At 33.9% G+C, this 25993-nt stretch overlaps 1 protein-coding gene across 3 annotated transcripts in view; it reads left to right on the top strand.

Moving 5' to 3' along the window:
* Positions 1–25993, top strand: part of LOC138336932 (protein Wnt-7b-like) — a 76822-nt gene that overhangs the window by 25229 nt on the left and 25600 nt on the right. The window contains exon 1 of one of the 3 annotated variants that reach the window (XM_069286563.1): positions 21754–22253. The exons of the other annotated variants lie outside the window; for them this stretch is intronic. Within the exon in view, the coding sequence (XP_069142664.1) occupies positions 22180–22253 (74 nt within the window). The 5' untranslated portion in view covers positions 21754–22179. Of the gene's footprint in view, positions 1–21753; positions 22254–25993 lie in introns of those variants that run through there. 3 annotated transcript variants of the gene reach the window in all.

Below are 25993 nucleotides of genomic sequence, written 5' to 3'. Positions count from 1 at the left end.
TGATCGGAAACAAGTCCCGCCAACCTCAAATCTGATTGATTAAATGGAAATAGCCGAGTCCGGGTATTCGCTAGCTTCCAGTGGTGTGCTAGTTCGAAAGACTAACACACAGCTGTGCGAGGGTTTTGGAAAAAAGTAGGGAGCTAGTCAATTTTGTTTGTTTGATTAATTAACGTCCTATTAACAGCTATGGTCATGTAAGGACGGCCTCCCATGTATGCGATGTGTTGCGTGTATGTTGTGCGAGGTGCGTGTTTTGGGAGACTGCGGTAAATTCATGTTATGTCTTCTTGTATAGTGGAACTATTGCCCTTTTTATAGTGCTATATCACTGAAGCATGCAGCCGAAGACACCAAGCAACACACCCCACCCGGTCTCATTTTACTGACAACGGGCGAACCAGTCGTACCACTCCCCGTTTGCTGAGCGCTAAGCAGGAGCAGAAACTACCACTTTTATAGACTTTGGTGTGTCTCAGCCAGGGGACAGAACCCAGAGCCTTCCTCACAGGGGCAAACGTAGTCAATTTAACCAAGTAACTTTTATATAGTGTAAATAAAGTAGAGGTATATTAAAGTGTTATATCACTGTAGCATGCCGCCGAAGACACCAGGTAACACAACTCACTCGATCATATTGTACTGACAACGGGCGAACCAGTTGTCCCACTCCCTTTCTGCTGAGCACCACGTAGAAGTAAAAACTACCACTTTTAGAGACTATGGTATTTCTTGACCAGGAGATAGAACCCAGAGGCTACCTCATAGGGACAAAAAGGAGGATAGAGGTTCAAGTAAAGCATTTGTTCATTTCTGTTGAGCGCACGCTCCTGTGAGGTAGGATTTGGGTTCTGTCTCGTGGAAGAGACACACAATAGAAGTAGTTCCTGCGTTGCGCTCAGCAATAAAGAAGAGAGACGACTGTTTCGCCCGTTGTCAGTATAATGAGACCACGTGAGTGTGTTCCTTGATGCTTTTTGTGGCATGCTTCAGTGCAATAACACTTCAAAAGGGGCAAGAGGTCCAATACACAAGACGGAACAACACGAATATTCCACAGCCTCCCATTACACGCATCTTACATTTCATACACGCTTCACACCACATACATATGAGGCCGTCCTTACATGACCCTGGCTGAATAACAAGTATCCGGATTAGACAAAGGCCGGTTTCACTGATTGCAGGCCTTGAAATGGTGCGATTACGATGTATAATGCTACAGGGGCAATGTTCGTTTTTATTGAGTACCATAGCTAAGCCAAACGACCGTGAATCATCGCTCTGCAGTTTAACTTAAAAACGAATTTAGTGTTTTACCAACTTTTTATATTGATTTTACCCCATGTATTTCTAAATATAACAGATTTTGATACCGCTTATATGAGTATAGCTTGGATATGGACTCGGGACCTAATCTGGTAGACATAGCGAGTGTCATACGGTGTTGATGACACAGTGGGTTTCAAACTTTAGATATTTTTTGCTGAAAACTAGGATGTTTCAGAGATTTGATAGCTTGAAATTGATGTTTGGTACTGTATAAGAATCTTGGCCTGATCTACATCCTAGCTTCACATTGGCTAGGTCACGTGCATAAATTTGGTCATATTCAATTAATGGTATCATCTGTCCAATAAGCATATGCTATTTTTTTAAGTTTAAAGCATCATTTTAAATTATTTAGACTTGTATTATAAGCTTAATTTCAAGCAACGTCTTCTCTGAGGTACGATGTTAGAATTGTGCCCGCTGCCCAACTGCATGATTGTGAAAGGCGACTAAATTTTGAATCTTAATTTCATGGTTACCTAGGTGACAATAGTTTACAACTATAAAATAATATCAATTATTTCATAGCTTCAGAGTGACGTTTAGAGCTTAATTTAGGTTCTGTAATAATCTGGTAAAAATTATGGAAGATAAGGGTCATATGAGCTGAGTGACGGGGATTAGCTAGGTCATATTCAATGAAAGGTATATTCTGTCAATTACGTATCTTCTGGATATTCTATATATAAAGCAAGTGTTTAAACTATTTAAGTTTGTTTAATTTCAACAAATTTTATTGCAAAAAATATGCAAATGGATTTGGCAACAGGCAAAGCCTATATTAGCCATCTCCAAACAAATCCGGTATAGTACAATTATCAACAAAATATTTTAACATTTAACATTACATTATAAATGAATATTATTATTAGTGTATCTCCCCAACCTATCATAGTAGAAAAATCTAAAAAAATCTTTTAGTTTCAGATATATGTTCTGATATGCATTGCAATAAATATGTATTTTTTTCTTCATCACAATTGTCACAACCATGCAGTAGATTTTTTGTGTTAAATGCGAGTGGGGGATATTAGAATTATGTATGTTGGTTCTGAGTGATGATCTTTGTTCATTAAATAAATGACATATGAAAAGATAATGTTCGGCTGTTTCATTAGCAAGGCCACAAGAACAAATTGGAGAATCTCTCAAATGATCGCGAAATAGGTCAGAATTTAGATTGCTAGAGGAATTTCTGAGCTGGCACAGAGTAATATTTATAATTCGAGAACCTTTGTTTATAAAGGTATTTGTTATATCAGGTTCCATTTTATTAATGTTAAAAAGGAGTGTTTTAAATTGTGCAACAGTATTAACATTCGATAAGTCAAAGTTTAAAGCGAAAGAATTAAATTCTCTAAAGGTACTTGGAAAAAAACTAGTATAGTAACTTGCAGTTCTGCACATAGGAATATTAAAATATCTTGTCATCCTTAGTGGATATCTCTCATTTTCAGGCTGATGTAAAAATGGTTGTACAGTTTCAATCAAATGCTGTGGAGAAAATCCACGGAGTATCTTAAACATAAGAATAAGTTTGTGTTTTTGACGCCGATCAGAGAGAGATTCCCAAGCTAGTTCTTTATAAAGTATATCATGGGAGGTACCTCTGCGCAATCCCGTTATACTCCTAGTAGCCCGAGATACTCTAGCCCTTACACCAGACTTGGACATTATGACAGATAGATGTCTAGTTTAGGGCCAGAGCGCAGTAGTACTCGAAAACCTGGAATAAGCCGACACCGTTTGGTATCGGGCCAGGTACTCTCCGCTGTCATAATGTCTAAGTCTGGTGTCAGGGCCAGAGTATCTCGGGCTATAATCCTAGCGGCTTCTAAGTGGACAGACTCTAACAGAAGTTTACATTGTCCAGTACAGTTATCCCATAAAACATCAGCATATTCTAAAATAGGTAAAATATAACTTTTATAAATGTTTAAAAGAGTTTCACGAGACACTCTTTTTTTAATGTTTTTAAAATATTTATCCTTTTAAATGCTTTCTGGCATACATAATCTATGTGATGAGTCCATTTACAATCGTCAGAAAGTAAAACTCCTAAATGTCTATGTGTGCTAGCTGTATGAACCGTGTTATTGTCAAAGTATATATCGGAATGAATGACGTTTCGTTTCCTTGAAAATACTAATGATTCAGTTTTAGTGGGGTACTTATATTCGAAAGATTTTGTGAAAGTGTATGGGCAGCATAGATTTGGTTATTACCAATTACTTCACTAATCGAAGTGTCATCTGCAAACAATTTGCAATCACTAGTAACAATATTAGTTATGTCGTTAATATATAATAGAAATAAAAAAGGGCCTAAGACAGATCCCTGGGGGACTCCAGCGTTAACAGTTTTAAATGTAGAGAAAATGCCTTCAGTTAAAACACGTTGCTTCCTATCAGTAAGATAATTTCTAAACCACCCTAATAATTTCCCTTTAAAACCATAAGATTCTAATTTATATAATAGTCCATCATGCCACACTCTATCAAAGGCTTTACTTATATCACAGAAAACAGACCGAACTTCTTTTCCTTTTTCTAATGAGTCAGTGATATTATTGTATATCGAAAGAAGTTGGTTCACAGTTGAATCACCGGGAATGAAGCCGGACTGATGTTTGGTGATTACTTCACAATCACGTAGGTAATTATAAAGATACTTAAAAATTACTTTTTCTATTATTTTACTGAAGCAAGAGGGTGATAGAGATGGGTCGATAGTTGGCAATATCATTTACATCACCTTTCCCTTTGTATATGGTATTGATGTTAGCAGCTTTCCATGGCAAGGGAATACAACCGGTTTCCATAGTTTTATTGCAGAGAAGGGTAAGAGGAATAGAAATAGAGGGTGTCAATAGTTTTATGAATTTTGGGACAATACCATCAGGTCCCGCAGGTTTCTTTTCATTAAGATTAGAAAGCTGATATTTGATATCCTGTTCAGTAAATACAATATTGTCAATCTCAAAAGGAAACTCGGGAGGAGGGGGAAGAGGATCAAGATCATTAGAAGAAGTGGAGATTGAAGAGAAGTATCCGCTTTTTCAAAAGGATGTTGGAGAAAAGACTCATTAAGTTTTAAAGGGGGGGATAGACGTTTGCTTATTATCAATTTTTAACAAAGATCTAGTAATTTTCCACCATTTATCTGGAGACAAGCTATTATTATATAACAATGATTCAAGTTTCATGAAATAATTTTGTTTTGTTTCTCTAATTAGGTTAATAGTTTCATTTCGAACTAATATGTACCTTTCCCATTGAGTAGGGGAATTTGAATTAATAGTTTTTTTGTGGATGCGGTTCTTGTGTCTAATTTTTAATCTAATCGTGTTTGTAAACCAAGGCTTATCATTCGGTCGCACTGTAACTATTTTTTGTGGTACATGGTCATTTATTTGTGTGTTAATTGTTTCAACTAGAATATTATTAAATTCGTTTACATCATTATTTTGTGAGATAGATATCCAGTCAATATTACTAATATTATCATTAATCCTATCAATATCAGTACCATCATATTCATATATCGTTTTCTTATATGCAGTTTGTCTATATACTGAATATGATATACAAAAGTTAATAAGATAATGATCACTGCGAATTGGAGCAAGAACATTTGTATCCTTTATAAGATGAATGTTGTTGGATAGAACAATGTCAATAGAAGAAGAAGAGGTAGGAGTAATGCGAGTGGGTTCTTTAATAAAACTGTTTAGATTTTGTTTTGTAAGTAATCGGCCTAGATGAGAGTGTGGCTGAAGGTTTGACATATCAACATTTATATCACCAGCTATAACTACATCAGTAATATTATCATCAAAAACAATATTAAACATGTCATCTAATTTTCGCCAGTATTCTACATTAGATTCTGGTCTATATATACACCCTAGCAAGAACTTATGGCTATCTACTAAAACTTCTAACCAAATAATTTCAATATTGTTAGACTCCAAATCTCTTCTTCGCTTACAGATTACAGTATCTCTTGTATATATAATAATGCCACCACCAAATCCTACCTGCCTATCCCTTCGATGAAAACTACTAAAACTGTCTAAAACAAGGTCAGAGTCCGGAACTAACGGGTCAAGATGTGTTTCAGTAAGACATATTATATCATTTTCAGTCAGCTCACTATCTATTATATCTAATTTATTTCTAAGTGATCTTACATTAAGATGTAAAATTTGGAGAGTGGGCAGAGGACCGGGATTTTGTTCGATATCATTACACAATAATAGAAACTTTATAAGAAATAATTTGAATGCCAAATTTTTTCCAACAATAGAAAAAATATTAATATAAAGTATATCAGAATAAAATTGCTTGAATGTTAGATATGATTTGTAACTTCCATGCATATCACGTGCCCATAGCTTGATAGAAATTTTACAATCCATTAACCGGTATCAAGAAAGTATGGCGCTATGTGGTACATGAAATACATGGTAGAAAAGGTATTGCAAAATAGACAGGTCATGGGGAGGAGATACACTATCAACAACATAACATAAACAAATATATACAAAACTAAAATTAACATGAGAAAGTTGTTTTTTTACCTGTATGGAGTAGAGTTAAAATTTCATTTACATTTTTTCTTCTTTTTTTCCCAAGGAGATAATGAATATACTTTTATCAAAATAGCAGGTCTATATACTTATAGTAACCCATTGTTAGGTGGAGAACGAGATATTATTAATCCAAAATAGATATTATTAATCCAAAATAAAATTTCGCGTGTCAGCGTCAGTTTGTTTTATGAGATAATCTCAGCAACACCTGCATTGCAAGCATTCTGTCAGAACTGAGTATACTGTTCCATTGCATGATCGTAAAAGGCGACTAAATATGAAACCTTTAGCAAAGAATATCATGAATCTTACATATAATGTTCACAGTAAAGGGGTATTTCTTATTATTAGCGGGTTTGTAGTGTCAGGAAAGTTATCCTGAGAAAGAAACTTTCTCTATGATATGGCACAATTCTAACATCATACTTGCAATGTAGATGTTGTTTAGTATTATCTCTTTCTTAAATAGCTTTAACACTTACTTTAAACATGGAATATTCAGAATGACAGGCAACAACATTCATTGAATGTGACCTAATTTATACACGTGACCCAGCAAATGTAACCCTAGGATGAAATAATATAAAACAGATCGTGACAAAATACAAATCAAGTGCTAAACACTTACTTTAAACATGGAATATTCAGAATGACAGGCAACAACATTCATTGAATGTGACCTAATTTATACACGTGACCCAGCAAATGTAACCCTAGGATGAAATAATATAAAACAGATCGTGACAAAATACAAATCAAGTGCTAAACATAACTTTAAAGCTTTGCAATGGTTGAAAAATTAAAATATTGTCATCTCAATAACCGCGAAATGAAGATTCCAAAGTTAGTCGCCTTTCACAAACATGCAGTGGGGCAGCAGGCATAATTTTAACATTCTATCTCAGAGAAGACTTTGCTTGAAATTAAGCTCATAAAACAAGACTAAATAATTTAAAATCAGGCTTTGAACATAGGAAAACAGCATATGCTTAGTGGACAAATGGAACCATTCATTGGATATGACCTAATTATGCACGTGGCCAAGCCAATGTGACCCTAGCATGAAATCATCTTAAGCAGGTCATGTCAAGATTCTTATGCAGTACTAAACATCAATTTCAAGCTATCAAATCTCTGAAAAATCCTAGTTTTCAGCAATAATATTAAAGTTTTTAATGCGAAAATAGAATAAAAGCTTAACTGGGTCCCTGTGACCTATTTTTTTTTTATCTTTCTGAATTTAACTTCACAAACCCAATATTTACAGGCAAAATCGGCAAATTTTTTTATCTCTTTTCTAATATTTAATACATTAGGACTTAAACAATGAAAATGTGATTTTTCATCGTTTGGCCTCTGAAATTACCATGAGTGTAGAATAAATAGGATATTCTGAATAGCATACAATATATAGCTGACCCTAATGTATCTTCACGCAAAATATTTGCTAATCACTGAATGGCCGTAAAACGGTCCAAAGTGATACCCCTCCTTTAGGTCTTATCTTTTCTCTTCTTCCTAATAAACTTTCTTCTTCGTAAAGTCTCCCTTTACAACACCTCACGTTTGGCCTTCTGTGAAGCGCTCCCCCTTGTGAGGTAGAATCTGGGTTCTTTCTCCTGGCTGAGACACGCCTAAGTCTATAAAAAAGGGTTGTTTCTGCTCCTGCTTAGCGTTCAGCATAAAGAGAGTGGCACGACTGATTCGCCCGTTGTCAGAATAATGTGGCCGGATAGAGTGTGTTGCTTGGTGTCTTCGGCTCCCTGCTTCAGTGATAACACTGTAAAGACCAATTTATATACATGTAACTCAAAATATGTCAAGTCCAAATAGTGTTGAAAATCTGAGTAAAAAGACCAGTTCATGAATTGTACCGATTTTTTTGAGAGACGGAATTTATAAAAATCGAACACGGTTTATATAACTGCATCAAAATGAAATTTGAATTCACTGTAAAAGTTTATTGGGGCCATCTTAAAAACGAATCACTGGATAGCATCTTACTGATAATTAAACAATTTTACCTGATAATGTATTTGACTTTCAAACTTATATCAGGAAGGGAATAATTATCAACCACGCAATCCATACTCAATTCCAAATTTCAATTCAATTAAATGTTATGCATGTCATTTTACTATAGGCCTAGTCAAATTAAAAATTACACGTGATATGAAAAAGAACGTGTAAAAATGTTTCACTATAGTAGTGTGGTCATTGTTTGTGGGGATTTACAAGGTTGCAGTGGTAATAAATAAGGATATTTCGCTGGAATTTGGTGTCGCATTCCGTGAAAAAAAAACCATGAATATTTACAATATCGGACGGTCCAATCTAGATATCTGTCGTGGTTACACGACTCCCTTTGTTTCCGACTTGTCAATAGAAATTTAGACAGGAAATATTCACGCAATAATATGTTATTCTAAAATATTATATACATAATACGTTTAAAAGACAAATGCGCCTATCAGATTGCTAAGGAATGTCGTTTAAGATCATGATAACATGATTGGGGTCGCTTATGTCATCATAAGTATGTATGACATTTCATGTGCGATTGAAATGCAGGTAGTTTATTTTGACAATACCAGTAGATAAGATATGTAACCTGTCGATATGTGGTCCATACTGGGTGGTCAAAATAGTCCAACGATATATATGTATACAGACAATATGAAGTAAGGAAGCTATTGCGACAAGTTCAACGTGAAAGAGTCATTATATAACGTGATAAAATCAGTAACGTCCTGATAAAGAAAATTAATTTTAGATTTATAAAGCAAACCTCTAGTTGTTTTTCTGCATTATTGTCGAAATGGTGAAATTATATAATTACATAAGATTTTATTTTTGGTACGCAAAAGATTTATTACATCTCTTATCTTAGATTTTATGACGTTGCCTCGTTAATCATAGGCATTTTTGTGATAATAATTTATTTACTTTGTGATCACTAAGAATGTGTCTGTTTTGTTGTTTTGATCGTCTATTTCGTACAATCTTCAGATATCAGAAGATGACTTGGATTAGCTTGGTTTAGTTCAATATGTTTAAGGCCCTATTGCTACTCGATTCATCTCTGAGGACGGCATCCCATGTGATTAATGTGAAGCGATGTGTGGATCTGTATGTTTTGGGAGTCTGCGGTATATTCGTGTTGTGTCTCCTTGTAAAAATAAAACTTTTTGCCCTTTTCATAGTGCTATCCCACTGAAACTTGCCTTTAAAGATACCAAACAATCACACCCCCACCACATTATTTTGACGACGGACAAACCAGAATTCCGTAGAAAAAAACCTCTCCGATATTATATTTGCTTTCTCTGTGTTTATTTCAATGAATGTTATGTGTTAAGCAAATCAAATGGTCGACAGGCCATCACATTTTGGATAAAACTGATGTTTCTGTTCTTATAAGAAATAATATTTCAAGTCCACATTTCTATTTGACAATCGATATACAGATGAGTGGCGTGATTGCATCTACACTAGACTCTTGTAAAAATGATATAGAACGTATTAGCATAATGTAATATACCATAAATATTCTGAATACGAGGGCAAAATAGATTCATAGCATTCTTTTATTTTGATATGATCGGTTCCTTTACCATCTAGCAAAGTATGAGTTAATATTTTGTTGAAAGAAAAGATTTTATCCTCTTAATTCAATAAATCCTAATATTATGTTATGAGAATGTCTTAATGTTGTTATTTCACATAACGTTTGAAAAAACATCTAATATTGTGTTGTAAGCATATCCACATCTTGATTTATCACATTAAAGTATTGGAAAAAAGAAAATTATCCAATTTGATTAATCCTCATTTTTCATTAACTGGACATGATGTTATTATCATGTCTAAATTTAGTCAATTGCGATGTCGTAGTGTGGTGATATCATCTAATTTGAGGTAATCCTGATATCGTGTTGAACCTTATGTAAAGAGAAGGTATTACAAACCACATAATATCGACAAAAGTCGCATCACTGGTAAATACCATGTTCAGCAGAACCTTTCATCAGCCACTGGTATTGTAGACCTTTATAAAGGACTGAGGGTTATTGACGTGACGTGTATGATGTTTGAGCAGATCATCTTTTAATGCTGTTATGTCAAAATCCGTTACGGTGCGCTGGTTTAAAGCGACACGAACCTATACGTATTGATGATAACCTCACAGGTTATACTAATTATAACTTACGGCAGAATTAAAAAATGGTTCAAAGATAGCTCAGTGCGTCTCAGAATTTCGAAATAGAATGTTTAATGTGGCGAATAGCGTTTGAGGAAGGTGTTGTAAGGTACGGCGATAATTACTTGATATGAGAACTAGCGAATCTCACACCTGGATTCATTTCTATGGTAAACTAGTGAAAGTTTAGAAATACTGCATTCAGTATGTTGAATGTGATAATGTTCTGGAATTAAAATGTGTTTCCATCATTGTGTTCATAAAGTTGTGATACCTGTCGAAAGGTATTAGATCCCTCTGGTAATTACAGAGGAAATATGATAATTACAGGCGTAATGTGATAGGACGAATATAAAAATAATAAAAGAAAAATAAATGTGTACGCGGTGATACTGACTATAAATTCTTTTGCGGTACAAATGAAATTATAACGGCAAGAGTTTGTTCAGGACAGTAACGTTTTTTTGCTTGCTAGTGTTGAATATTTGCTGATACTTGTAAATAAAAGATGAATAAACTATTCAACAACAAATCTTGTTTTGCATCCAGAAAATGACTTATTTTAAGAGGAACTCAAAAAAATCAGCAGTTAAGACGACAAAATGTGCTGATTTAAATTTTTAATAATAAATATCCAAAAATAAATAATCACTTAAAAGAAGTAAAATAGTAGAAAATTGAAAGCAAAGTAATATGACCATAGAAGGGTCTAAGAAAGGTCAGTATTTCGATTCAACATTCGACTTACGCATATATGAAAGACCTGATACGATCCCAATCTTAATCCAAATCAATTCCTTGCTGTTAGCTCTACTACTGGTACTTGAAACTGTCTTTGAAATCAAAGCAATATGACTGATGTTATATTATCGAATGACCTCCCTCATAAAGCTAATGACCTAAGACATTACAAAGAGTGAAGTTATAAAACAGTTGTTATTGGTCGTGTCTCCTAAAATAAGAAAGGTTTATATACAATATCAAACTTAAAAATAATGCATGGGACCTGGAAACAAACTAGTTTCCTATTCCTGTTTTGTTTATGTGATATAAATAAAACAAAACTGTTTTTAAAGCAGATCTCTTGCTAAGGTTTAAAACATTATAGATAACTGTGAAAGGTGTTCATAAATCCAGCATTTAAATGATACAATTAAGATATCCCAATATAATTTTGAATTGAACGCATGGGCGATAACTCTATAAAAATTGTTGATATATGTCAAGTAATGTAGGTAATCCCATAAAACGCACACGCCTGGTATCACATTGACACTTACGACAGCTATGTAGAGAGGTGGGAGACATTATAACATCTATTGGATCTCTACTTCTGATGACGCATTCTCATGATTTACCTATAAGTACACCTTTGTAACACCTGTCCAACATTCCTCACCTGTACATCACACACAATTGATTACACATTTACCTGTGTACATAATACCTGTTATAGCCTCACTCACAAGATACTCCAAGTATTTGAAATATGATGTGAACAGCCCTAAATGTGTTTGATCTATGTCGCATCTGAGGGTACCTAAGAAATGGGGTCAAGAAAATATTTGTACATGTCGTTTTGAAGTAAGTGAAAGCATTCGACGACTTGTTCTTTCATCTTAATAAGCACTGGCGTTAGCATCGAGCTGGGGACAGACGATATGGTTATAGGGTCTCAGTGAAAGCGATGGGAACGAAGTTATGGTGGGTTTTGTGTTTGAGTGGACACATATATCTGATAATTAGTTGGAATGTGCTAAACGCCTCAGAAAATTAACTTATTAACCTGTCACCAGACAATTTTGATATTGGGCTAATATTGTAAGAAATAGGTAGTGTTTAGGAATTTCACAATGTCAACAGCGTGTAAGAAAAATACATGTCTTTTAAACTTTTAATTTATGACACTTTGCCTTGAAATGACTAATAGTTCACCGTATTTGAAAATCATGTCTATTTTTACGAAAATATAGTTGAAAACTTGATCTTTGCTTTAGTGTTATTTGTGAACAAAAAGTAGACAAATAATGACATGTAGATAGAAGTATGAATGAATGAACTTGAAACAACTGAGCAGTGGCAGCAGTAGTACTTAATCAATTTATCCATAACTATTATGTAGGTAAATATAATGGCGAATATTTTAGGAAACCGTATATTGTATATTCTGTGTATTCTATGCTCATTGATACGATCTATGACCAAAACATGACTAATACCGACATACTGAATTAAACTGATGCGATTACAAAATAACATGATGACGGACTATTATTAACTTTTGGTTGGGGGTTGGTTTTCCTCCTATGACCAGTTGAGGTCATTTAATGACGTCCTACCATGTATATAATGTGTTGCGTGTTTGAATTCTAAATGTTTAGGATGCAGCGATGTATCCATGCTGTGTACTGTTGTTTCATTAGTTAAATTTATTAAACTTGCGAAATAATGAAATGAACAAACAGATGGATGAATTCATGTAAACAGATATATCTATTAATGAATGTCTCGTGTTTCAAGTATAGACGATATCACTTGAACATATATAGTGTATTTTTTAAACGTGAAATATCTTGTTATGTTTCTTTTTGTACAACAGATTTATTTGGATAAGCTGCACTAGTTATGATTAGTTTGACCTTTAATATATTACTTACTGAATATGCTTCCTCTGTTTTGTTAAATATCGATATAAAATCCGATATGACGGCATATTTTATAACAGACAATTCAATGCTAACAACTAGACTATAGAAATAATGACAGGAACGTTTGAACTAGAACACGTGGTTGGCGGATGAATTAGATTACTGTCGTATTAACAGCCAGGGCCATTTGAGGACAGCAGCTGAACGTGTAGTCTGTGTGTTGCGTGTGTAAAATCATACGTACTTTTGGGAGACTGCAGTGTGTTCTTGTGGTGCCTCTTTGTAATAGTGAATCTTCTGCCCTCTTAAGGTAGCTTCATACTTTTGGTAAAACCCATGCCATTTTTTTCTAACAGGTCTTATTTTCTTGCATTTTTCATGCAGATTTCAAATCGGGATAGAAAAAGGGGTGTTCTCGATTTACTTTTTGAGACATTTTGGCTTGAAATATACCATCCGTACAAATTTGCTCGCCGAAAAAAGAAAATTTCCTACAAATATGTTTTCTGTAATTTTAGGGTGAATGTAACTCAATCCTGTTGAATTTTTGGCCTTAATTTCTAAAGATAGAGCACAATATAAAACTATTGTATTTTTACAAATGTTACCTATTTTCGTTATTTCCGAGGACCGTTTCTATACGTATTTATGATGTTTTGCCATATTTTCGCACCAAAAAAAATCAATGAATAGGCAAAAAAGGAAATGAAGACCCATGTCAATTTCACAATATTTGTATATGAAATGTCCAAGGTAATATATTTTTAAAATACCATATAAAACATGGTGTCCTCGATCGACTTTTCACAATTTTTTTTAAGCTTAAAATTTGAAACTCACAACCCTACCCCATTTCATCCAGGGCTAAGATGGTTCATATTTGACTATTTTTTAAAGATCATGCCGCAAAAAAGCATTCTACGTCAGTTCATATGCTTTTATCATATATCTGGTTTATGTCTCTTTATTTTTATGATTTTCTCCAAATTTTGTGTTTTAAGGATTATTTTAGAATTCCGGAATATCAGTCCTGACGTGTCCCCTCTTATCATTTATTGCTACGCCTCTTGAGGCGTTGCAGTTAAAATCGTATGCAAATCACGCCATCTTGCAGGATAGCCATGTAGCAAGAACGCTTAAATCAGACGGATGTTCGGTGTGTTACAAGCATTGCCTGACAAAGTAATATTAAAACGAAATACGGAAACAGACTTCAATCTGTCCGGATTCGGACGCCATCTTCCTGATAAAGCATAGTCACACAAGCGCTTGTATTTTCAGTGTAGAACAAGCATTCGTGGTAAAAGTATTCTGAATAAGGATTGTCTAGAAATTAATCGGGCATTTTAAATGAAATCTGGTTCCATTTAGAGATGGAACAAATATAACTGTAGACGTATAACATGTTCGAGACATTATTTTTATATTTCTTATTTAATTTAGATCACCATCGTGTAACATTAATAATCAGACAATGCGTAGATACTAATTTACGGGACACGGAGCATACTAAAATGCGGAATGATAGTACATACTAAAAGCGGAAGGAAAAAGGAACATAAACAAATACAGAAACATATGAGATTAAGTTCAATATTTTTTTGTCTTTTCTCTGAGCTTAGTAATCTCTGTGTCTTTTGTGTCTTTTTATATTGTTGGTACCAAAAGTATTATTAAAACTGTTCGTCTGTACTAGACCTGGCTACCCTGTACTACCACAAGCTCACAAATTATAAAATTGCTTTCAACAGAACGATTAAAATTGCAAAACGATATCGTCACATCATTATTTAATTTCCATAATCTGTCCAATCAATGGGTTAAGCTTCCGCGTAGCTCACTTAGCTTTTTGGGAAGCTAGTACTTGTTGCGACTTATATTGCTTTCGGTGTTTGAAAATCCATTCCCATTTACGACAGAGATCGCAAAAACCTCAGAGATAGCATCTTATATTCACGTCATTGCTTTTATTTTATTTATTTAATGAATTTAAATATTTGATATTTTATGTAGAAAATGTTCACCTATTGAAAAAATATCCAAGTGGAATGTCGTAGCGTATTGGAAATTATTCTGGCATTCAAAACAACCTCAGCAGCTTCCCGTTTAGCTTCATATGAATTGGCGCGGTTTTCAAAAGTATGGACCTACCTTAATAGTGCTACCTCACTGAAGTATACAACGAGAAACACCGGTCAGCACATCCCACCCTGTCACATTATACTGAGAATGATTAAACCAGTTGGATCTCACTCCTGTTTATGCTGAGCACTAAACAGAAACATAAACTATCACTCCTATGGACTTTTGTGTTAGTCGACTATGGAACAGCACTCAGAGTCTCCCTCAATACGGCCAGTGCTCAACACATGGTCAAATGAGATGTATGGAAGAAGAAAGTCAAATAGGAAGTACAGAAAAATAATATCCTAAATTTAGTCAGGATACTTGACTGGCAAAGTGATAGTTCTTGTTACATTTTTCCATAATTATTCAGACCTACTTTCTATAGCTTTGTGCATCTGCCAAATATCTTCTGAAACAAGTTCATGTAATGTACCATTCTAAACATATGGACAGGAAACTGTCATGAAACCACTATGTATACTTAATATATTTACAGATGAAAAATTCGTATAAAGAAGCCTCTGCTAACGTCGAATAATGTCCAAAATATATAAGCATTAAACTGTAGAACTGTGGATTCCTATGGAATCTATGGTCTATAAAGATTCCATAGAAAGATTTGCCTTACATTATACAGTAAACATGGCAAGTGAATGTAAATATAATGTACATGTAACCTTGTGCTTGAGTAAAAATCGCCATTGTTTCACCAAGACATTATAATGTTAGTTAATCCAATATCTTAAATGCACATCTCCGTTAAGTTAAAGGTATAACATTGTATCATGTCATTTACCCGCTATAATATGCTAGTGTACAGTATCTTACATTCACAACTCCGTTAAAGGTATAGCAATGTATCATGTCATTTACCCACTATAATATGCTAGTTTACCCAGTATCTTACTTACATTCACAACTCCGTTAAAGGTATAGCAATGTATCATGTCATTTACCCACTATAATATGCTAGTTTACCCAGTATCTTACATTCACACCCACGTTAAATGTTCAACATTGTATCATGTCATCTTAACACTATAATATGCTAGTTTACCCAGTATCTTACATTCACACCTCCGTTAAATGTATAACATTGTATCATGTCATCTTAACACTATAATATGCTAGTTTACCCAGTATCTTACATTCACACCTCCGTTAAGTGTATAACATTGTATCATGTCATTTACCCACTATAATATGCTAGTTTACCCAGTATCTTACATTCACACCTCCGTTAAATGTATAACATTGTATCATGTCATCTTAACACTATAATATGCTAGTTTACCCAGTATCTTACATTTACACCTCCGTTAAGTGTATAACATTGTATCATGTCATTTACCCACTATAATATGCTAGTTTACCCAGTATCTTACATTCACACCTCCGTTAAGTGTATAACATTGTATCATGTCATTTACCCACTATAATATGCTAGTTTACCCAGTATCTTACATTCACACCTCCGTTAAGTGTATAACATTGTACCATGTCATTTACCCGCTATAATATGCTAGTGTACAGTATCTTACATTCACAACTCCGTTAAAGGTATAGCAATGTATCATGTCATTTACCCACTATAATATGCTAGTTTACCCAGTATCTTACATTCACACCCACGTTAAATGTATAACATTGTATCATGTCATCTTAACACTATAATATGCTAGTTTACCCAGTATCTTACATTCACACCTCCGTTAAATGTATAACATTGTATCATGTCATTTACCCACTATAATATGCTAGTTTACCCAGTATCTTACATTCACACCTCCGTTAAGTGTATAACATTGTATCATGTCATTTACCCACTATAATATGCTAGTTTACCCAGTATCTTACATTCACACCTCCGTTAAAGGTATAGCAATGTAATATGTCCTAGATACATCAGATATCTCCGGTTTAAAATCCTTTATAACCAGACGAGTTTGCCTCCACTGTGGGCGGTACAACCGGAGCCCAGTCCCTTTGATCTAACCCTGATGAGTGTAGGGCTTTACAGATCTTCTCAGACAGAACCTTTGTGACAGCGCTCAATATACCTCAAATCAATCCGTGAAGCCAGGTGAAAACAGACGATCCTGTGGTATGTTCGACGTCTTGGACTTATAAAAGGAACACCATTTACAACATTTGGTGTTTCATGGCTTGTAAGCATGTACATTGGATTTGCTTTGAAATTTAATGCATACGCGAAGAACGGTTCATGGGGATTATGATGTGATATATTTGGAATTAGTCTAGCTATGTATTTAGACATACTTGGGGTAAATCTGAAAATGGATGAAAATCCCATTCATACCCGCTTTCTACGATACTGGAGATTCCTTTTAATTTGCAGATCGAGAAACATTTCAAAAAACTTTTGCAAATGTCAATTTTGTTCAATATATTCAAAGGATACATATTAACCTTTATGAAAAAACAGCGACGTGGATATATTGAATTATAATAGATCACACTGACAGTCAGTAGTTGTTTGAACCCTTGGTATAAGTTATCATTTAAAGCATTATCATCTTGAGGTATTCTCTATATTTTTTTCATTATCTTATTTTCTCGATTTCGATAATGCACTTTTAAAATAACAAACACAAAATTCTTAAAATTCCTGGAGGTAGTTTTTTTTCTTATATTATTCACATAATAGAACATCTGAAATGCATCCTTGCTTATGTGATGGCCTGATTTTGATTTGTTAGGATCGATAACTTCTCTGTGTCAGAGCTGAATTTGTCCATGTGCAGTTCCTAATGACTAACTAGTGTAGGAAACATTGCAAACATTTTGATTATAAGCTACTTATTAACATCGTCACAGGACACTTTTTGTATTTTAGAAATTCAATAATTTCATAATTTGATATTTATTCTTTTTTTTTGGAAAGCATTCCAATTTTTTTTATTTTATCTAATACTATTCCGATATTTCATTTCTTTCTATATTATTCGTAGATTCTTCTCATTGCGGAGCTAATGTAGATTGCGCAATTTTTAACATTCAGAAAAACGTTGCAGGACAAAATTCCCACACCAATGTACTTAATATTGTCATCACACAGCTGGACTGCTTCTACAAAATTTAGATTATCTTTTACACTAAAAGAATGTTTTCCTATTACACCTACACAGAAGTTTTGCTTCGATTATTAGAGTCAAATAAGAGTGGTACAGGTGATGGTAATTGGATATGGTTCGATATCCGAAATGCACTTTACGATATATCACTAAATTGTTGTCCTTGACAAATGTTTAACAAGCGTATCGGTCAGTTTCCCTCGAACTTGGCCGCTAGACAAAACCAATCATACACTTTAAAGTCGATTTTCTACTTATGAATTATCTTATACAGCAAAACTAAGTTTTTCTATGAAGATATAACAGATATGACATATTTACCTGAGTTTTATTGATTTTAAATGGTCGTTTCTATTTTACAACTTAGAGTCAAGAATGAAGGCAGGTGATAAAGCAGCACAAGTAAAATTATTTATAATTTTTAAATAAAATATGCATAAAAGTTTGTTCAAAATGTGTAACCTTTGTGGCAATATAGTTTCGTTTTATTTTAATTTAGACAATGAAACTTTAAGCGAAAACATACACACATGAAATATTTGTGAATCAATAAACAGAGAAAATAATAAAAGTTGGAATAGGAACTTTTAAACATCCTGGTGGGCCTTTTACGCTGATATTATTTTAGATCTTGCAAAGTTTACACCGTACATAATTGCTGACAAATAGACAATATGAATGCTTTTGCGGAACTTCTGATACAATTTCTATTCGGGTATATTTAGAAACAACTAGGAATTCAATCCTTCCGATGCATTGCTGAAGTTGACTGTTACAGTCAAAAAATGATAAGTTACCAATGATAACACTGCCTAAAAAGAAGGCATAGTAAATCATTTTATATTCATATTCATTTGTGATTATTTCTTTTTCTATTAAAATATCCATATTTCCAGCCTTTTTACTTTCCAAATAACTCTTCACTAGTTCATAATCACGGTTTCAAGCTAGGTCATATCCAAATGTATTTCGCCTGGGGGCCTTAAGTATACATAAACCTCTTATATGTAATACGACTTTCACCTCTAAAATGTTTGATGTTATCTGCCGAATTTACTGTCCCGAACATCAGATATATAATTCATTAATGATGTGTCAACTAGCTTGACTCAATACGTGGTTCAGCGGGCTGTGTTTATGAGGATCACTTTACGGAATGTTTGTACACAGATAAACTGGTTTCCTTGACCATGCGCGTAGTGTCATACTACCACTCAATCACATCTTTATTACCTGATCAGACCATGTGACCTTAGAAGGTGGTTACCTTCTTGCCAAGTCGTATAATGCTGATGGCTCTATTAAGGGGACACACCAGGTGTGAAAACTAGTGTACATTGTATAAGGCATACATCACGTTACGGAGACGCCCTTGTAAGCGTTGCACAAAACTACGTGATGTATTTATACATCAATAGCAAAATGAAAACTACCTGCAGTATAACCAACATGCATTGCTATACATATTAATGTAATGTTGTTGACATTATTGCTTTAAATATGTTCGGGGTCATTCGCAAGGATCTAAAAAAACAAAAACAAAACTCTGAAAAGGTCAATCAAACAACATATGAAATTCTGTATAGCACAGAAAAAAAAGATCAAAAATAATAATAACTTGACATGATGCTTATTTCAGAAAGTTGTAGTCTTACCTATTTTGGCACATTAACTTAAAGGGCAAACCTTATAACTTTATTACTTAAAGCACACACACAGAAAGTGCACACAGAAAATATAATAAGTGCATCATATGTTAACGTGAAATATATGGAGCGAAGAGCGCTTAAATAAGTGAGCACTAAAATATTATGCCGAAAGTATCTTAAATTTCATAAAATTTAAACATTTTTGATTTCACCATCAAAGAATCTTTTTGAAAATGTATCTTTGATACAATATGTATTTATATATGTCCTTGTAGTGCGTCAGTATCGATATTTAAAAGTTTTGGTTGTACTCCAAGAGTGAAGTCACCTCCTACATTTCCGTTTAACATATCTTCATGTGATCATCACCAGTGACGTATGTTCTGTTTATTTCATATGTCTGACCTAACATTAAATGACCTTCACCTCGTTCTCCGCTGAGGTTGCACCTACTGTATAAAGTCATAAAAACCTCTGAATCATGCAATGAAATATTTTCTTAAAGCTGTGTTGCCATGTTTTGAAACCCTTTGGAGCGATTAGGCACAGGATTCGTAAATGTTTCTTCAATTCATGAAATGTCCAAACTTCATTTTGTCCAAAAAGTACTAAAAGGAAGTCCTAAGTATTGAAAAATACATGTACATTAAGCATTTTTCCTATCCTTCCATATTGTGTATTTGAAATCAGGGATGAAACGAATCCCAGTTGCCATAGGTAGAGTTTGTTCACCAACAAATTCTACACCTACAGTAAAACAGATAGGCCTATACTTCTTTGTGTAGTTTTAATATGAATATTATCGGTAAAAGTAAATAAAAAAATGAAATTATAAAGTCTTGTTACAAGCAAGAACACCTTTTTAGATTTTACAATCAATTGTTTTTTTGTTTTTTTTTTAAATTTTGGTATTATTTATATTAATTATTTGTTGTAACTTCATTTGTTAATGTCATCATTTCATGTTCTGTATCCTTATTAGCATTAAATAGATTATTACAAAATGTAATATACAATATAGAACATATTCGTAAAAGCTGTTCAACTATATTGCTTTACATAGTGGTAAAACAAAGACATAAACATGGAGCATTATATAAAACCGTGAACAAAGCATGTTTCAAATTAAGAGTTGATAATGTTTAAAAGTGAAAAGTGGTCAATTTCGAAACATTAATTATATATAGAATTAAAAGGGTTCAGATTTCGATTCTCACTAATATACCTGTGGTTATTGATGCTGTGTGTCAACAGTAGCCATATCATTGGCGAAGTTGCAACTCAAACTGCATCATAGATTTCATATTCTTTTCAAGGCAAATTCAATATAAAAAATAATGAAAAAACGTCTTCGGAATTATGTATTACATTTTGGTAGCAGAAACATAATATTCTACTGGCGGGCTATAGAAACTAATGAAATATCTCAATGTGTGGAATTCAGGAATTCTACAAATTTACTTAAGTCAGTAAAACATACGGTCTTCTGTAGATTAATGATATATTGATATTAATTTTAGAGATAGAAAATAGATCCTTCATTGAATTTGATAAATCAATCTGATCAGTTGTAAAATATATGAAACTTAACATATCAAGCCATTGTGCTGTTGTGACATTGGTCATTTCTTGTCCAGACGGAGACATCCGAATTAACGAATTAAAGCCACTCAAGTATTGAGACAAAGTCAATATTAGCACCAAGTGGACAAGTCAAATTACCAAGTACCTGTACACAGAAATACGATAAACCTAGGGTGTGTTGTTGGAATAGCCGACGGTTACATCTTGTAATAACTTTTCAATATATGTGTATATATTTAGCGGAAACCAATATGATCAAGGGCTATTGGCGCGGAGAGCAATAAAATACTTTGATATTGTTGGTCTGTTTATAATTCTGTTGAGTCGAGCAATATCCCAGCTATCACATCTCTTCTGCTGACAGATCGACGAACCGAGATTAGGTGTCATTGTAAAGGGAACAGTTAGGAAATAAAAAGGCATGCTTGACTTGGCCGGTAAACATGTATTTGAGGTGAGCGATACTTGATCTGTACGTATATTTACACTGCCTGGTACCAGTGATATAGAGGATTGGAGCGTATCTTACACTGTCATATTAGATACAACCCAGGGGGAGGCAACTCGTGTTCAATTAAGCGTGACTCCCAATGATAATTTGACGCAGAGAAGACGTTTTTAAACCAGCCTACCTGTCAAGGTTTAAACCAATCAAAGAGGATCATTTCATAAAGACAGACAGTTTCCCGTGTAACATATTGCCTGTGTCTGTTTCACTTCTGAACATGTGGGGAATGAGGCGTTTCTTTACTTCTATTGGCGTTGTGTCTAGTTTTCGGATCCTTAATATGATATGATGAGTCTCCAGGGCTAAATAAGTTGTAGTATTGGAGCATTATTGGATTCTAACAAATGCAGTAATCAGTGCAGTGGTGTCGAGTTAATAAACCCCGGAGTTTTCCAGAGAAGTTGTCTCCTGAGCTGAGAATGTCTACAGCCACAGAGGATAATGGGAGTTAGCAGACACACCAAGTTCTTACTAGGAATCCTCTATCTCTCCTATTGTGTCTACGGAAACTTCTTGTGAGTAATTTGGGAAATATTCTTAATTTTTGTAATTTTCTGTTTATTTAGTGACCAAATATGGTATATTTTTATCTGGATCTCTATTTCTCTCCGACGTGAGTGATAACATTCCGAGATGTAGAGATATGCTCTCGTTGAATATAATCATTGTTTTGTTGTAAAAGGACTCCATTTGTGTGGAGAGATCTTGTCTTGGCTCCCCCATGTTCAGCTATCTATTTCATTTTTCCTATTCTTTGACAATTCAAGCAATCATGAACTGTCACGAGGAGTTAGCAAGAAGGCATCTTTAATGCTCTAATTAGGCCCGAGCGGATATAATTAAATCAGGATATCCTAAGATGTATCGGTACCCGCTGGTGGCTTGGCAAGACTACCTTTGTTCTAACGCGGTATTAACTCCGTATCATATTACTCTATTAAATAAATACTTTGCTCGCAAAGTGCTATACCACCAATGCTAAGGGTATTTAAATAAATAATAGGTGTGTGTAAAAAGCCTATCTATGACTGACTTTTACACAGATATACTACTCACCCATCCAACTGTCCCGTGATCTCATTTCAGACGACTTTGTAAACTGCAAAAATATCTACAGTGTTTATACCCTGTTAGCGACATTCATTATTGGCCACCTGTGCAATGGCTTATCCTGGGGATTGAATAAGATGGTCTTCCGCAAGACATTTTACGTACAATTTCGGGTTTTCTTAAAGTATTGTGATAGATAGATATATATCCAGAAATAAGGAAAAAAGATATTCTTATTGATACTGTGTTGATGAAAATAAGTATGTGTATAACATTTCTTAACATAAGTTTAGGAAAGATAAATGATCTTATGAGTTGTTTAATTAAGTTATAAAAATCAACAATATTACGATTTCTATCCATGCATAGAAAAAAAGAAACACAGATAAATATCTTAATATACTCTGTAATTAATAAAGATGTAATTTTATAATTTTAATATAATACTGTCCTTGCCTTTCAGTCATAAGGATACAAAAACAACAACCGATTTTTACATACCAAATTGACCTAGGTCTGGTGATAATTATGATTACAGAATTACCCGCTCATTTGTACTACCCCTAAACATATTAATACCAACAACTAGAGCTGAACTTTATGACTATACGTGTTCACAGATGTCATTCAGATATCACTCCGGCATTGTGTGCTGGACTGGTCTGATTGTCGGGGATAATAGAACTCCCTATACAGTGTCAATGTATATATAAATCCTATACCTTAACCAATCATTAGATAATATATGGCTTCTGTCAATCATATAAACATAAATATCAAAATCAGAAGACATTTTCCCCCGATATTCTAATTCAATTTTAAACTAAAAATATATGTAATAAAAGTCCATGATATTGCTATTTATTATGAGTCAAATACTATTTCATAAATATTTAACATTTTGCTAGGGTTTATTTGCTCTGCTAGTATGCATATAGTGTTTTTCATTTGCACAGAGTTTGCGGAAAAATAAGGAAGCAAAATATCAATACACTGTTTACTTGAATGTTTTAGACAGTTTTATATAAAGACTGGTTAAATATAAATTTTATAACGTACTTAGAATCTATGGAGTCTTGTTAAGCGTATGGATATTCGTCTAGACTTAATGTAAAGGTGTACAGTTAATTAAGGTGTCTCTACCAGTGTATACCCTACATCGACGTGTCCCTAATAAACTATTGTCATCAGATAGCGTGCGGAGTTCCCCCGGGTCTTTACCCCAGCTCTCATAAGACTGGGTAACCACTTGACAATACTGATTCCGCACTCAAGTGTTGAACCTGGCAAATCACAGTAAATTTTAAACCTTTGAAGTTAACCCCTTAACCCATAGAAATTAAGGCGAAGGTGAAATACATGGTACTGAACATTGGGACTGATTTAGAGGTAGAAGTGGTATTGTTAGTGACGCATTCTGACGTTATCGAAGGGATCACACACAGTACCACTTAAATACAGGCGGAATGGGAAAACGAAACCTGATTAATATTTAATATGAATAGAAATGTATAAATATGTCTACAGATTTTTTCCCTCGTGTTTAATATTTTTAGAGATATTAGCAAACAATCTTATCGCCCCATTCTATTACGTTACATACAAATTGTATAACATTATATTTTTTTAACAAAACAAAATTATAAAACAAATTATCATTACAATTGCTTATGTTGATTTGTACATGTATAAGATGCAGATGTCTAATTCAACGAAATAAAAACCGGCAGTTTTTAATTATGCTTCAGAACTTCTTTCTGACATAACTTCAAAAATTCTTTGGACTTTATTTACTTATAATTACAGTATAGTTTTGCATGTATGAATAATTTATCATCGAATACTTATATTTGTGTATGTTACGTAAATTATAATTAGTAAAAAACAATGTCATTTTGCATTTTTATCTATTTGAGTCCTATAAATAAAACTCATCTGATGTGTTGATAGGTAATTTGTATAATAACATAACCCAGACAGAAGATACCCTACTTACGATAAACATACAAATGGATGGGTTACTATGACGATATTTAACATTGTATCTACCTACATAAACTGGAACGGGTGGCCTCTCGCCTTACAACGTCTACCACAAAAAAACGATTCAGCTTTATCAGGTCATAACAGCGAATGTTTCCGATAACAATCTTCAGATCTTGTCATCAAACAGAGAGAGAGTACCTCGTTTGTTCGAGACAGGAAATTCGAACCTAACTGCTTTGCGTCTATGTTTATGTGAAGTGCTTTAAAATTGTATCATTGATGGTGTTGGTTTTACATCTAGGCGTCCATTCTAGGAAGAGGCCCGGCGCCATCAACTTCAACATAATGCTCGCAACCAGAAGATATTTACTTAAGATAACATTTATCGAAATTTTAAACATATCTTCAAATTTTGAATTTTAAATTATTTTAATCTCTAATCACAGCTCGTAAAATAAAAGTAATTGTCGGAAGTTATGACAAATAGGAGATACTATCGTCCCACACGAAATGTGCTTTAACAATTTTCAAAATCCGAATTTGATTAAAAAGGTTAAAACGGGAGTGCCTCGCAACTAGTTTCAAGGAGTATAAAGTGCATGTTTTATAGTAATTTGCTGTTTAGAACAGCGTCCAAACGCTCGGCTATATTACCTATGAACTAACCTGGCGAAGATGTCTCGTCCGCGATACACATCTATTCAGATACGTTTATGATGTTTCCCATGTTGTGAAAATAATGTCGCCAGTATGTTAAGATTGTGATGAAATTAAAGCGATGTTTTATTGCTAATCCTCTAGCTGCGATACCTATCTATATGTGCTGTATTATCGATAAAATTAGCCAACATTTCTATTGTAATTGCATGAACATGATGTTGAAGATTATAAAATTATTTTAGAATTACGTGATCGGCAAGAAATCTCGTCGTAATTTAGTGCGTTGTTATCTTGGTGTGATTGTATCACTTTTGCGTCTGAATTATGTGGTAAACCTCGGTTTATGGTCCCTGAACAAATTACATTACACACATTAGGACGGGGATACTTATTGCCTGAAACGTGAATGTGATCTTGTGGGTAGATACTTGTCTCCAGAGGGAACAAGTTAGCAGCTTATAATTAAGCATATTAGCTGCGATGTCACTATCGATTCTTAAGCTCATCAAGGGGCTGACAGCTCTATTAGTATACACTTGGTAAGTGTAAAGTATTCGGG

Source organism: Argopecten irradians, chromosome 12 (assembly GCF_041381155.1).
Source record: "Argopecten irradians isolate NY chromosome 12, Ai_NY, whole genome shotgun sequence".
NCBI classification, from domain to species: Eukaryota; Metazoa; Mollusca; class Bivalvia; order Pectinida; family Pectinidae; genus Argopecten; species Argopecten irradians.
The sequence above is the reverse complement of the archived record's forward strand: the minus strand, read 5'-3'. Positions and strand labels throughout refer to the sequence as shown.